General features: G+C 35.4%; 1 protein-coding gene across 1 annotated transcript in view; it reads right to left on the bottom strand.

The window, feature by feature from the left end:
- Window positions 1-625: 625 nt before the first annotated feature.
- LOC128989011 (calpain-1 catalytic subunit-like) overlaps window positions 626-13,248 on the bottom strand; it is a 47,612-nt gene continuing 34,989 nt past the window's right edge. Inside the window, exons 6-13 of the mRNA XM_054410864.1 lie at window positions 12,852-13,054; window positions 12,304-12,461; window positions 10,205-10,274; window positions 9,297-9,393; window positions 7,915-8,042; window positions 5,018-5,213; window positions 2,799-2,854; window positions 626-915 (exon numbers count right to left, since the gene is read on the bottom strand). Of these exons, the coding sequence (XP_054266839.1) occupies window positions 889-915; window positions 2,799-2,854; window positions 5,018-5,213; window positions 7,915-8,042; window positions 9,297-9,393; window positions 10,205-10,274; window positions 12,304-12,461; window positions 12,852-13,054 (935 nt within the window). The 3' untranslated portion in view covers window positions 626-888. The remainder of the gene's footprint in view (window positions 916-2,798; window positions 2,855-5,017; window positions 5,214-7,914; window positions 8,043-9,296; window positions 9,394-10,204; window positions 10,275-12,303; window positions 12,462-12,851; window positions 13,055-13,248) is intronic.

Here is a 13,248-nt window from a genome sequence, read left to right as displayed (position 1 = left end):
AATTTTTTTACTATAGAAGTTGAATTAATTCCTAAAAAAAGCTAAACCCCAAAATTCAAATTACAGCTTCGTCGTCCCCTTCCTCTAAAAATTGTTTTTTTTTACAACAGAAGAATCATTTCTATCAATTTAATGGTTGATTCAGAGCGTTTGAATAAAAAATCACATTTTTAAAATATATAAGATGATGGTAGGCTGGGCCTTGGGAAAATAAACAAATCTTAAAAACAACATTTAATTTTATTTACACAGTTAGAACAACAATTTCTATTAACATTATATACATTTGCTCTTGGATAAAGCTGTATGATTTAATAAATAATGTATATATATATATTAAATCCTTTGGTTATGGTTTCTATACATACAAATTTTATTTACACTTTGCATACAAATTTGAGGTATAACACTTATTGAAGAGAGTAAATATTATTTTGTTCTAATTATTATTACACCGTATGTCAAATAGCCTTAATTTCTTTAAAACAAATATTATTATAAAAATTAACAGTACATAGACCAATAACAAGAGATATAAACTCTATTCCCTTTTAATGGATGAATATAATATATTTTTTTAAATCTAGAAAACAGTTTGCCTTGTAATAAGGTAATTCTTGTAATAACAATATTTAGTTGCATAAATAAATAAGTGGTACATTTTAACAACTGCCTATAACTAAGTAAATGACATATCAGTCTTATAAATTACTAGCCTAAATAATAAATAATTTGGCTAGAAAATAACTTTCTTAATAAAAGACATCAAACAAACCTATTTTTACCAACTTTCTAAAAATATAATTAATTTAACTTTTAATAATGCACATTATTGACTATGATGAACATTTTCTTCTTTGGTTCTGAACAATCTTTCAACAGGTAAGGTCACGAGTAAATGGTCATTAGGATCATCTGGAAAAAAACCACAAATATCAATATGAATAGGCTAATTAATCATTTCAATGTTACTCACTCGAATGTAGAAGTCATATCTGTAACGTTTTCAATATAATTTGTCAGATAATATCCAATATGAAGAAAAATAAATACCCCCACCGCAGCAAACCTGCAGGCTAAGCGAATTTCCATTTAACCGGCTTGATTTCTACTCAAATATTCCAAAAAAATTTTCAGACTAATTTCCTATTTAAATAACATTAATTTTAGTGAGTACATAGGTTTACTGCTAATGAGAAGATTTTAAGGTGTGTTTTTTTATTGAAATGTTGATAGCTTCGTATGAAATTAACAAAATTGCAAAATTTGATTAAAATATATCCATAAAAAAGCAAACTACAACAGTTTATTTATTTTCCATAAGTTAAATTTACAATTTTTTTTATTATCTCCGTAACCGTTGGGTGCACCCAACAACGCTTCAATATATAAAATTAAAATTATTTCTTTTTTTAAGCTCTACAAAATGGTTTGGAGAGAAATTAAGAAATTTTGTGTTTTTGGAGTAAAAAATGGGAAAAATCTATTCTTACCCAATAAACCCCCATAAACTTATGACTGAATGGTTTCTGGCTAATAATCTTAAACTTAACAGAAATAAAACATATTATGTGAACTTCCATTCTAACAGCACAAAAAGTAGACAGATTGACTATAACCCGTTAGAAGACATATTTAATGAAATTCAATCTTGCAATCTTTTAGGTATAAAATTAGACTCAACTCTAACATGGTCTGATCATATAAATCAATTAGAATCAAAGCTTAATGCAGCATTTCACGTTACTTTAGTGCTTTCTAAAATAATAGATGAAAAAAAACTCAGATAATGATATACTTTGAATACGTGTACTCTAACATTGGCTATGGTATTGAGTTCTGGGGAAATGTCACAGATAGTAATAAAATATTTAAAATACAAAAGAGAATTATAAGACTTATTGCACAAGTTAGTCCAAGAACATCTTGTAGAAATTTGTTTAAAAGAATGAAGAATTTACCTGTGCCCTCTTTGTATATATTCAACACTTTAATCTTTGTCAAAAAAACATTTTTATATCTATGAAGAAAAAAGAACTAACTCCCAATACAGCTTTAGGCCCATGAGCTCTATACAGTCTATGTACAGTCTATGCCCGACGGGGGTTCAAAGTTTCCATGTTATTATGAGTCTTCATATTCAAAAGGAAAATAATTTTGCCAACTGTTTCAACCAAACAAGTTGGTTCGATGATATTTAATAGCATTAAATATTAACAATTTACCAAGAGTGTGCAGCACTATTGGCAAATTTTTGTTTTGCAGGCAGATGTGTCCGGCTGTTTCCATTCCAACTGGGCACATGAGCCAACGACTCGCGGCACATGTTTTGTCGCGCAGTCAGCGGGGCACAGGCTGTTTAAATTCCTACAAATTCGGAGATTTGTGCCGTCATAAATTTGTAGGATTGGAAACACAGCTTTACAGACCAAAAAAAACTGAATTCACAATTTTCAGTTTGATTGTACTTATGTAGTAAAAGTTGATGGAGTTGAATTATAATGTATGTCACACCATTTACATTCAAGAGTTATTCAGGTTAGTGTTATACAGCTGCACTTGAGGGTTGAGTAACTAAATTAAATATGACCTTTAAACTGTTTATTTTAACACTTGGTAGACAAATTGTAGAATTAAAAAGGCTTCATAAGCTGACTTTTCTTAGCTTGTAAGTAGGTTTCAGTGATACCCTAATTTGTATTTTCAATAATGTGACACAATTTCTTATTCGAAACCATTGGCTTCATAAGTGTTAAACTGAATTGTAGAACGTCAACTGTACAGGTCTTTATGCTTACCTCTTCTAATGACAGTGGATTTCCTTTCATTTTCGTGTCCAGATTGTGGTACCTCTCTGTAGATAAGAAAAACAATGACATTAATTTAATTTATTGGAAATCACTATTAAAGTTCTTTAATCAGTCAATAAGAATAAATATCCACACAAAAATAGAGAACAAGTTTTATGGTAAGCTCTTAAAAAAATTGACTTCCCCTAGTAAACTTAGCAATGTTTTGATTCAGATATGTTATGGGCGAGTTCCAAAAATCTAATCTCAAAAGGTCCAATGTATTTTCTCGCATTGTCGTCTTTCTTTTAAAAGAAATAAATCCTGTGTAGCTTTACAAAATGTTAAGATAACAAGTCTTCTGTCACTCGTGGTCTATATTCTTTCTTAGTGACATCTTATAAATATCTTTTTCTTTTAAACACAACATATAAAATAGTATCCAAACTTGTTTTAAACAGACTTGAATGTCATGCAGAAGAAACAGTATGAGACCACCAAACAGGTTTTATGAAAGGGAGATCAACAACGGACTGAATATTTATTCTTTATTCTAAAACAACTAGCCTCAAAGTATTGGGAATATAACAAAGATATATACCGTATTCATAATGTTTATAGACTTTAGTATGGCTTATGATTCAATAAACAGACAAGAAGTGTGGAAGATTATTAAAACCGATGGTTTACCAAACAAAATAATTAAAATGTCAAAAATGTGTTTGAATAAATTGAAAGGAAAAGTAAAAAATAGGAAAAGAATATACAGAAGAAAATACATTCAACATAAATACTGGAGTGAGGCAAGGTGATGCTCCATCACCGCTACTATTCAACATAGCGCTGAAGGAAGCTCTTAAGAAAACAAAAAATAGTTAAGGGGGAGCAAGGATTCCTGATAAAATTAGTCTTCTAGTGTTTGCAAACGATGTGGCCGTTGTAGCTGGAAATAAGAATTATCTTCGAGGGATAACAGAAATACTAATAAAAGAAGCAAGAAAAGTGGGCTTACAAATAAATGAGAGTAAAACCAACTACATGAAAATAAGTAGACATGATGATGAAGAAGGCCAATTTGGTATTAAACGGCAGGTTCCACAAAGCAAACACATTTAAATATCTGGGAGTACCAATCACAAACAATAACAGAGAAGATGTTGAAATGGAAAACAGACTCACAGCAACGGAAAAATCAAATTGGAGCTTAGTAAAATTATTCATAATAAACTTCTATCAAAAGCCACCAAATTAAGAATGTATCAAACCACAGCGCATCTTGTAGTGCTATACGGTTCAAAGACTTGTTTTTACACAAAAAATCCCAAAAAAAGACTTATTACTTTTGAAAATATAGTATCGAGAAGAGACTAATGGAGAATAAGAAAAATAGGGAGTTGAGGGAATTATATAAGGAACCAGATATTGTGGGAGTGGTAAAGAGTAGAAGGTTGAGGTGGCTGGGCCACATTCAACTAAGAGGTGAGAAAGATATGGTAAAAACGGATAAGAGGTACTCCGGAGGGCAGGAGGCCATTAGGAAGACCAAGGATGAGATGGATTGACGAAGTTATAAAGGTCCTAAGGAGTATGGGAGCAGACCTGGAGCTGGCAGAGGACAGATGATCCTGGAGGCACATGGTTGGTGAGGCGATAGACCGCCTTGGTTTTTAATGGTCACAGGAGTTTAGTTTGGAGTTAAGTAAGTATATATATTTCACCATTTCGCAAATCATTTCAATCAAAATTGTACAAGGAAACAAATCAAAATTGCTTAGTATTTTAAGTTTTAACCGCAAACAATACAAATAAACTTGCCACTTAAATTACAGCACCCTGAGCTAAATTTACTGAATTGAAATTTTTTTTTAAATTCTGGTAGAACCAAGCATACACAGTTTCTCAACTTAAATGTTGAGTTTAATGATTACATTTATATAAGTTTTGTATTCTTTTTCAAGATTCAACATTTCTGGTTTTTAACATCACTAGGCCTATTGTCTTCCCAAAATTTAAAATCTACAGATTGGATTTTACAGTGTCTAAACACAATTTAACAACATTAATCCTTTTCTACCTCAAGCAAAAATTCAGATAACAATTAAACCAAATACCATAGCAATCAGGCCTAGTTTATTATTGTATTTTAATAACCAACCAAAAATATACATGGTGAAATAAAAAACTACTACATCTAAAAATATATGGGAAGAAAAGCAAATCTCACTTACCATGTGCAAGGTGTAGTCGAACCATCGCCATAACAAAACACTCGGCTGTGACTGTACAGTTCTTGGCAAACCTCAACACTAGACACTCAAGCACTTTATTGCTTACAGTGCTGCCAGCCTCCCATAATAGTGATCTCAGATTGTAGCTGGAAGTTTTGCTGGAGTGACCGTTGCGCTCAAACTTCTCAAACGCTATCTGTAATGCAAAACAGACAACTGAACAATAGACAAATAGACAGTCAAGTACCTTGTTGCTCAAAGTGCTGCCAGCCGTAATATTGATCTAAAGTTGTTGTTGGACGCTTCGGTGGATTAGTTACTGTACTTAAACATGCTCTAACACTACCTCATCACCTGTTAGCATAACAAACAACAATACACTCTAAAACCCTAATAGTCCAACCTCCCCGACTCCTCGCTTAATCAAACCACGCCATCGCCTATGAATTTCGGTTCAAATGTTATCACAGTAATATTGTGACTATTTCCAGGGGTAGTGTGGACATCATCACCGTTTCCGCAACCGCAGGAAAAATATTCTTTATCGCCTTTAGTCATAGAAACATCATCATCGTCTTCTACAATCGCGTAAGGATTTTGATTTTAGACAAATCCCGTGATCGTGGCAAAAAATCATCATTGTCTTTGGCGATCGCAGGTAAATATTTAACACCTCCCGAATTCGTGGGTTCATTACCATCATCATCCTTAATCAAGGAAACTTAAACGTTATTAACTGCGATTGCAGCAATCTCCTGAATATCTCCTTCGGTAACGGAAACATCACCATCATCTTTCAAGATCGCAGAAAATCCTAGGCAAATCCCATGGTCATGAAAAAACTTCATCATTGTCTTCGGTAATCAAGGTAAAATCCTAAACATGCTGCTCATCCTAAACATACCTACGTCAACAATCCTAATTTAGTCTTCGGCAACTAGTTTTGAAACAACAGTTCCCCTTTCAAGCCTCTTGCTTCATAATCATTCGAAAACATTGTCATCGGCATCACGTTATTTTAAAACACGAGCACAGACTCATTTTATTAACATGTAACATGGCTATTATGAGGAAGGGTAAAACTAGCCTTTTTATTAGTCCAGCGTAACCATTGGCATAGCCTAAAAACCACATAGATTTCTTATGTTATAGGTTAAAAAGCTAACCTTAGTCATCACTTCAATAGTTATGATAGGCATGATACACTGTTGTGTTTGGTTATAAACAAGTGTAATGAGAGTTATTAATTTAGCGTGATGTAAACCTTATAGGGAGTTAGCATTTAACCCGGCTTAGTTCTTCCACGACACTTTCTACACTTGGTAAACCCGCAGATCGTGGCCTTAGGCCAAAAATCTGTCTCAAAGACGAGAGGAAATGCGGTATGTGGTATGAGTACTATAAACCGACAACTTGAACTTAAAACTCATTGTCGACAGAAACAAACAACATAACCTCCAGTCGACACAACAACAAGCTCGAGCGTCTGATGATTTGGCGGCTGCAGACAACAGCGGCCGGCTTGATTGCAGTAATTTAATCTCTGTTTCTGTTTAATTACCGATTTTTGGTTAGCCATGTGAGATGATTCGTAACCAACCCCTTGAATTTTATTTAATTTTTAATGATTTTGTGTTTGTTCTAATACTTTGTGTGTGATGAGTTAACGAAGGGTGATGCGATTGTTTCGGTGCAAATTGGATAGCGAGTAGATTTGGCCTATGGTGTTGAACCATATGACGTGTGATGAACACAAGAGACTGACGAGTCAGTGTGGAATCAGCATGTCTTCAGCAGCTGTGCTAGCCTGTCAAACCTACCTGGGGTAACAACTGACGCACGACACTGGATTTAGCGACTTTTTAGCGGCGGTGGTTGAGTCAAACCAACCTTTCGTGACAGAAGATCGACGGAGAGCAGCTAGCCTACCATGATACTTGAACGGCTGGGGTTGTGCTTGCTGTGATAAACCACCCACAGGAACTCACGTCGCGCTGTTGGCCATCTTCTGTGTAATTTTATTGTTTATCCAGCAGCATCGAACCAACCATTGCAACGGAGAACCTTGGCTCGGAATGCACCTCAGCCTGTAGCCGAGGTCGATGGGCAAGCACGAGCTCTATGCTACAGGGGCGTGTTGAGTAAATGTAGCTCGAAGTACCACGATGTCACGTAGCTGTGTGATGAACCAGATTCGTGGGGACTACTTGCAAGGACGCAAGTAGCTCACGTTGGGGATAGAAACTAGAGTCAATGGACGGCCATCACGTGATCACTGCGGTGGAAGGGACAGTGACATGGGTCTGTGTGATAAACCAGACACCCAGGATGACGGCAGAGACCATTGGGGTCGATGACTCCCGGCTGTAATCTCAATTGGGGACACGATGGACACCCATCCTGCAGTGAAGACCAGGTGAAGTTGGAGCCTCAGCCTGTAGCTGCTACGATATGTGGGTGGACCGAACCCCGGCTACAATGGCAGGTGGAGACAATGGACCCAGTGATCTGTTGTGTTACAGTGTGGATAAGAATGTCACAAACATAAACAAATGTGTGGCCGGGCATAACACGTGCGGTCACAGACTTGATGTAACTTAAAATTTGATCAACTGTATTGCCTTTAAGTTCTTCCTGAGGCAGGTGTCGATACCTTACAGTTGTTCCAAAAGTACAGAAAGTCATCCTTAAATTTTAAGTTATAAACAAATAATATCTAATTCAGCAACCAAGGTAAAGCATTTTATCCAGCCATTTATCAAGGTAAACACAGAAATAATAACGATAAATAATCATACCCATACTTTTATACCCCCACCAAGATTGCCAATTAGGTGAGGCATTTTGAGTGACGGGTTCTGAGATACAAAATAGATCAAGCAGACTAGTAGACTTACCCTCCAAAACTGCAGCATATGCATCAACACTGGGATGTCCAACACGTTGATTCTCCCACTGATGTTGTAATCTCTCAGCATGATCAGTGACTTGCAAAGCTCTAGACTAGGTTTCTCTAGGAGGTAAGCTGCAAGCAATAGAGGTAAGGTAAAGAAGCTACATAATGTATCAAACCCAACTAAATTTTTGCTTAAACTTTACCTAAAGAAGTTGTGTTGTCATTCCATTGTTATTTGTCATTAGTTTAATTTGTCCATATTAGTTGCAGATATTTACACTGCCTTGCCATTTGATAAACATTAGGAATTTGATTTCCTTTGAGTTCTAAATTCAAATTCCATGACTAAATGTAGTTGATTATATTTTTTGTGTACTAAGTAATTCATAGCCCTTTATTGTCTAACTGCATAGCATCTAATTGGGACCAAACCATGTTTGGGTAACCAAATTGTACGGATTAGCCTGAAATTTAGTAGGCCTAAGATTGTATTAATAACACAATGCATTTCATGACTAAAAATGGTAATAAATTGATTGCAACACTAAACATATTCCACAATAACAGTGACTTGTGATTGTCTTCCACAACCAAAAACTTTCTTTAATTAGGTATCTAACATGATTAAATTCTCCTAACTACACAACGAGCTTAAAAGAAACAATGAATCTCCGTTAATAGAAACTAAATAGGTGCTTGGAAATACACTGTTTTCAATCAGGACTATTCCAATTTTTCCTGTTTTATACAAAATTCATGTACAGTTCCCGATCTGTTAGGCACCCAGCTTAATAGTTCAGAACACATAGCTGTGTTTGAGATTTAAATATAGAAATTGTTTTCCTCCAACTGTTTAACTGATTAATGGAGTTCTGAATATCGGATTCTGGGTTACCTGAGTCTGATTTCTGACTTTATTGAGAAAAACTAGAGGTGAGCAGGTCCAACATTAGTTGAAGGATTATTATTTTAATGAACAATCCTTCTCAGGATGTTTTACAGAGTTTGCAGACAATCTACTGACGTGTAGCGTGCGTAATTAAATCACAATAGAACAAGATGTCCTGGTACCAAGTAACAACCCTTTTGACTTCTTATTTCAGAGGAATTCACCTACAGGTATTAAAAACATTTGCCAGCCAAACAAAGATAGAACTATTGCAGCACTTAGTATTCCGCTGCCAAAGTGCCATTGATGATCAGCGAGTATCTAAGGTGCCATGTAAATGTAACAATGTTGTATTACCTGCTGAATTAATATCGGTATCAAGTTGATCACTGCACGAGTACTCAAACTAGATGAAATATTAAGCTTAGACAAATTATAAACAACTAAACAGCTCCTTGAGGAGTTATACAACTAGTTGTTAACTAGTTACTTACCTTTCCAGTGTGCTTTGAGGATCTTTTGTAACTGAGCAACATCAACTTCGGGTGGATATTTTATGAGGAGTTTTGCTACTAGATTTTTCCCATCAGGCTGTAAACAGAAATTTTCTTGTGAAATAAAATGTTCATCTTAAATACATAATTTGTTGAGTAGGAGTAACATTAGTTTTGTAAAGAGTGTTTGGTTGCATTAAATGCAACAGGGCTATTTGTGTCCTACTGTGAAAATCAGAGGCCCTTAAATAGCTCAAAAATGGAACCAGCTGTCATAGACATTGGGTTTCAAATAATGATCTTGGCTGAAAATAATCTTATCTTACTCTGACCCCCTGACACCAAGCATCTTGATTTATAAATCCAAATCCACAAAAATCCTTGATTTATACTGTTTAAAGGCTAGTTTGAAACTTGTCACCATTTGGTTCAAAAAAAGTATTGAATTATCAAAGACACAACTTAGAGCAATTCAGTATTTAAATGTAAAATTCTTGATGAACAAACTGTGTTGAGATGACCACGTAAAACTAGTAATGCACATAATTTCATATGACTACAAGTGTTGTGTTGTAAGGTTTTTGAGTGTTAATTAATATCTGTAGGCCTACATATCACACATGTAAGGCTATACTTAATAATAAAATGCAACAGCAAACAAAATGTTTACCTGTCAACACCCCTAGAAAAAAAAACTTGTTGTAACTTGTTTGTTAATAGGGCTATAGACAGAGCTGTGCTAGTATGAGAGTCATATGCATGTGGAAGTTTTTATTAAATAAAGACTGACCTAGAATAAAAACTTAAAGTAGACTGACCTAAGAAGCTTAAATTTTAAGCATTTTAGGTCAGTCTATTACTATTTCTTATATCACTGATTAAAATTATAATTATAATTAATAACTCACCAACACTACAGCATCTTCTAAAAATTCTGCAGATATATTTCTAAATACCATGTTATCTTCATTGACTTCCCTGAAACCAAACAATACATATGAGAGAAAAATTGATTTAAATTTTGTGTTAAACTATTAAGTAGGTAGTGCACAATTTGCAAATAACTTGCTATGCTTACAAGACTTATATGAAATAGTGTCTGGGAATTTACAGAAAAGAATATTTTCTAAGAAAATTCATGACTTTGTGTAACCAACATTCAGCTAGTTTTGGTAAAAATATAAACAAGGGTTGTATGTGGATTAAAGTATGGATTCCAATGTCATGACGGACTGAATCAACTTCAAATTCAACACTAATTACATGTTCTTCACTTCCTCTCCTGCTATTCTGGCTGGTCTCTAACTCTAGCCCCATTCAGTGTCATCGAAGCAGCCATAACAATGGAAGAGAAAATTTATGTTCCCGACAATTATGAATTGCAGCATATGATTAAATTTATGATTTTTGTAGTCGATGAGTCGACCCCTTCATTGGCATATTTAAATCCATTCCCAGCTGACGGATGTCAAGGGAATAAAATGAATGGATGTGAAAAATTTGCTTAAGTGGTTTAGTGAGCTTTCACAACAAGGCTAGCTGCAGCAACAAGGCTAGCTGCAGCAACAAGGCTAGCTGCAGCAACAAGGCTAGCTGCAGCAACAAGGCTAGCTGCAGCAACAAGGCTAGCTGCAGCAACAAGGCTAGCTGCAGCAACGAGGCTAGCTGCAGGCGTTAATAAGTTTTTTGAGACAGTTAGAAACATCACTGTAATTTAGCTTTCTGATCAGTGAGTTTAATTATGGACACTACAATTTCATTCCTCTACAGCACTCTCTCTCTCTAGAAACCTCCCCTTATCTGATTAGCAATCTCTCGAATTGTCAGTTAGTTAGCATCTAACTTCCTTAACGTTTGGCACTGACACGTCAAAACTAAAGCGGTGTCGTGGGGCCATGGCTAAAATCAGGCATGTAGGTGAGAAATTTTCTCAGTTTCTTGAGAAGCGTGGCCACGTCTCGTGTAAACGTGAGAGCAACAGACGTGGCAACCCAATACGCCTGTTCCCCACGCCCTTTAGGACTAACCAAACCTTGTTTGGTTGCTACGCCAGTTACAGGCGTGGCTAGACGTGGTATTCCTTCTCGTCGTTGTGTGTACTACAAGTTTATTGTTCTTTAAAGTCAGTGGTTGTCGTCTTATTTTACGGTACCATGTTGAAAACAAAAAAATCTATAACATTGACACAAGTTGAATCAATTGAAACGGTGAAAACAAAGCCATCTTTAAAATGAATGGAAGGTCAAACAATTCGAATGCTTAAACTGTATCAAAGTGAAACTTGTTTATTTAATATAAATATTGAAAGTGAAAGCTACAGCTTGGTTTCTATCTTTTAATAACACTTAAATGTCGTGCTATTTCTCCAGCTAAAATAACAATCACTGCAGCACAACCTTCAATAATTAATCTGTTGGCACAATCCATAATGTACCCGTAAATAAAAATGAACACGCCTTTAATGAATACGCTTCTACCAGAAAACTGTTTACCCTATACGGCTGCTTGTGGCCGTGGGACAGTACCGTGGCGCCACGGCATTTGTGTACGGCTGTCCATTGGCGTGGCGACCACGCCTGTTATGGACGTAATTGTGGTAGATCCCTTAAACCACAAAGGTTTGATCACATAATACAATTCTGGCTTGGTGGAAGGATTGATTTTCCCTGCCATTATTTACAACAACTACAATACCAAATGTCACAATGTGGTAAGAACGGGTTAGAATTGTATGTAGGGGAGGTAAAGAACCCAGTGCTAGTCTTGAATTCAAAATAGATTACTCCATCGGGTGAATTGGGGAGATTAGAATCAAGCATCCTCCAGGACAAGTCCTGCACCCAAACCAAAACTATCATCAATGAAGAGCAGTTCAGAAATTGTCATTTGAATAATTGTCTTTACCTTTATGTTTATTATTATTTTCATTACCATGCAAAAAGTAAAGAACATATTTTCTTCAGGTAGCCTACGCAAATCTTATTATTGGAGTAGAACAGTAACTTACCAAATATTACTTTGTTCGTCTGTAAGTATTCTAAGAAGAAACTTCCCATCACAGTTTGGCACATTGGTTTGAGGAACAACAATATAATCTCCAGGTGGTAGAGTAAAGAAAGTCACTACCTCTCTAGCTACAGAGTGGTTGGTGACATCAAGCGGCTTCTGAAAATTTACAATCAATAATTTAGTTTATAGAGCGAATAATGATTACTAATAAAGAGATAAAGCATTTTACATTGCCCTCCCTTAATTTAACTTGATATTAGTATTGTAATGAATAATATGGCAGGAAGCTCTGCAGAAAAATTACCTTGGGATGACCAAGACTGTGTTAAAGTTACCAGATAGACATTATAAAGATGGATGTAGAAGAGGAACATCAAGAGAGAAGAGTGTGCAAGACATGAGGAGGCCATTGATGGGGAGCCAAACACCTGTTACATTTAAGTATGTAAAATGAACAACTGAAATAATCACATAATGAACCAACAAACTATAATTTTAATAATACATTGATAAAGATTAAGATTAATTTGGAGATTTTCACATCACCTGGTCAGCTACAAACTGAGGTGTCAGCCTAGGCATGGAGTAAGGAATTTCATAGACAGCAAAGCCAATGGCATACAGTGGCTTCTTCTTCTTACTCTCTGGTTGTGTCTCGTAGTACTGCGTAACAGAGACTACCACATGGCACTTGTTGCTTGAAGTACGGGGGATTTGGATATGAAATTGTGGGTTCATTGCTGTGGTGTCTGTGGAAAAGTATAATAAAAGGTTATTTATAGTCTAGTCTAATAAATATTATAGGTATTCATATTGTAATAGGTTTCATTAGGTTTTTAAGTATAGGATTTGAAAATGCACTTTTATTAAACTGTCCGAGTTTAGTTGAAGAGTTACAGTAAAGTGATTGCTTTCTCTAAAGGTTACTGGTTCAATTCTGGAC

This window comes from Macrosteles quadrilineatus, unplaced genomic scaffold (assembly GCF_028750875.1).
Source record: "Macrosteles quadrilineatus isolate MER2022 unplaced genomic scaffold, UCM_ALF_1.0 Scaffold_3__2_contigs__length_128488019, whole genome shotgun sequence".
NCBI lineage: Eukaryota > Metazoa > Arthropoda > Insecta > Hemiptera > Cicadellidae > Macrosteles > Macrosteles quadrilineatus.
This window is presented reverse-complemented; position numbering and strand designations above follow the sequence as displayed.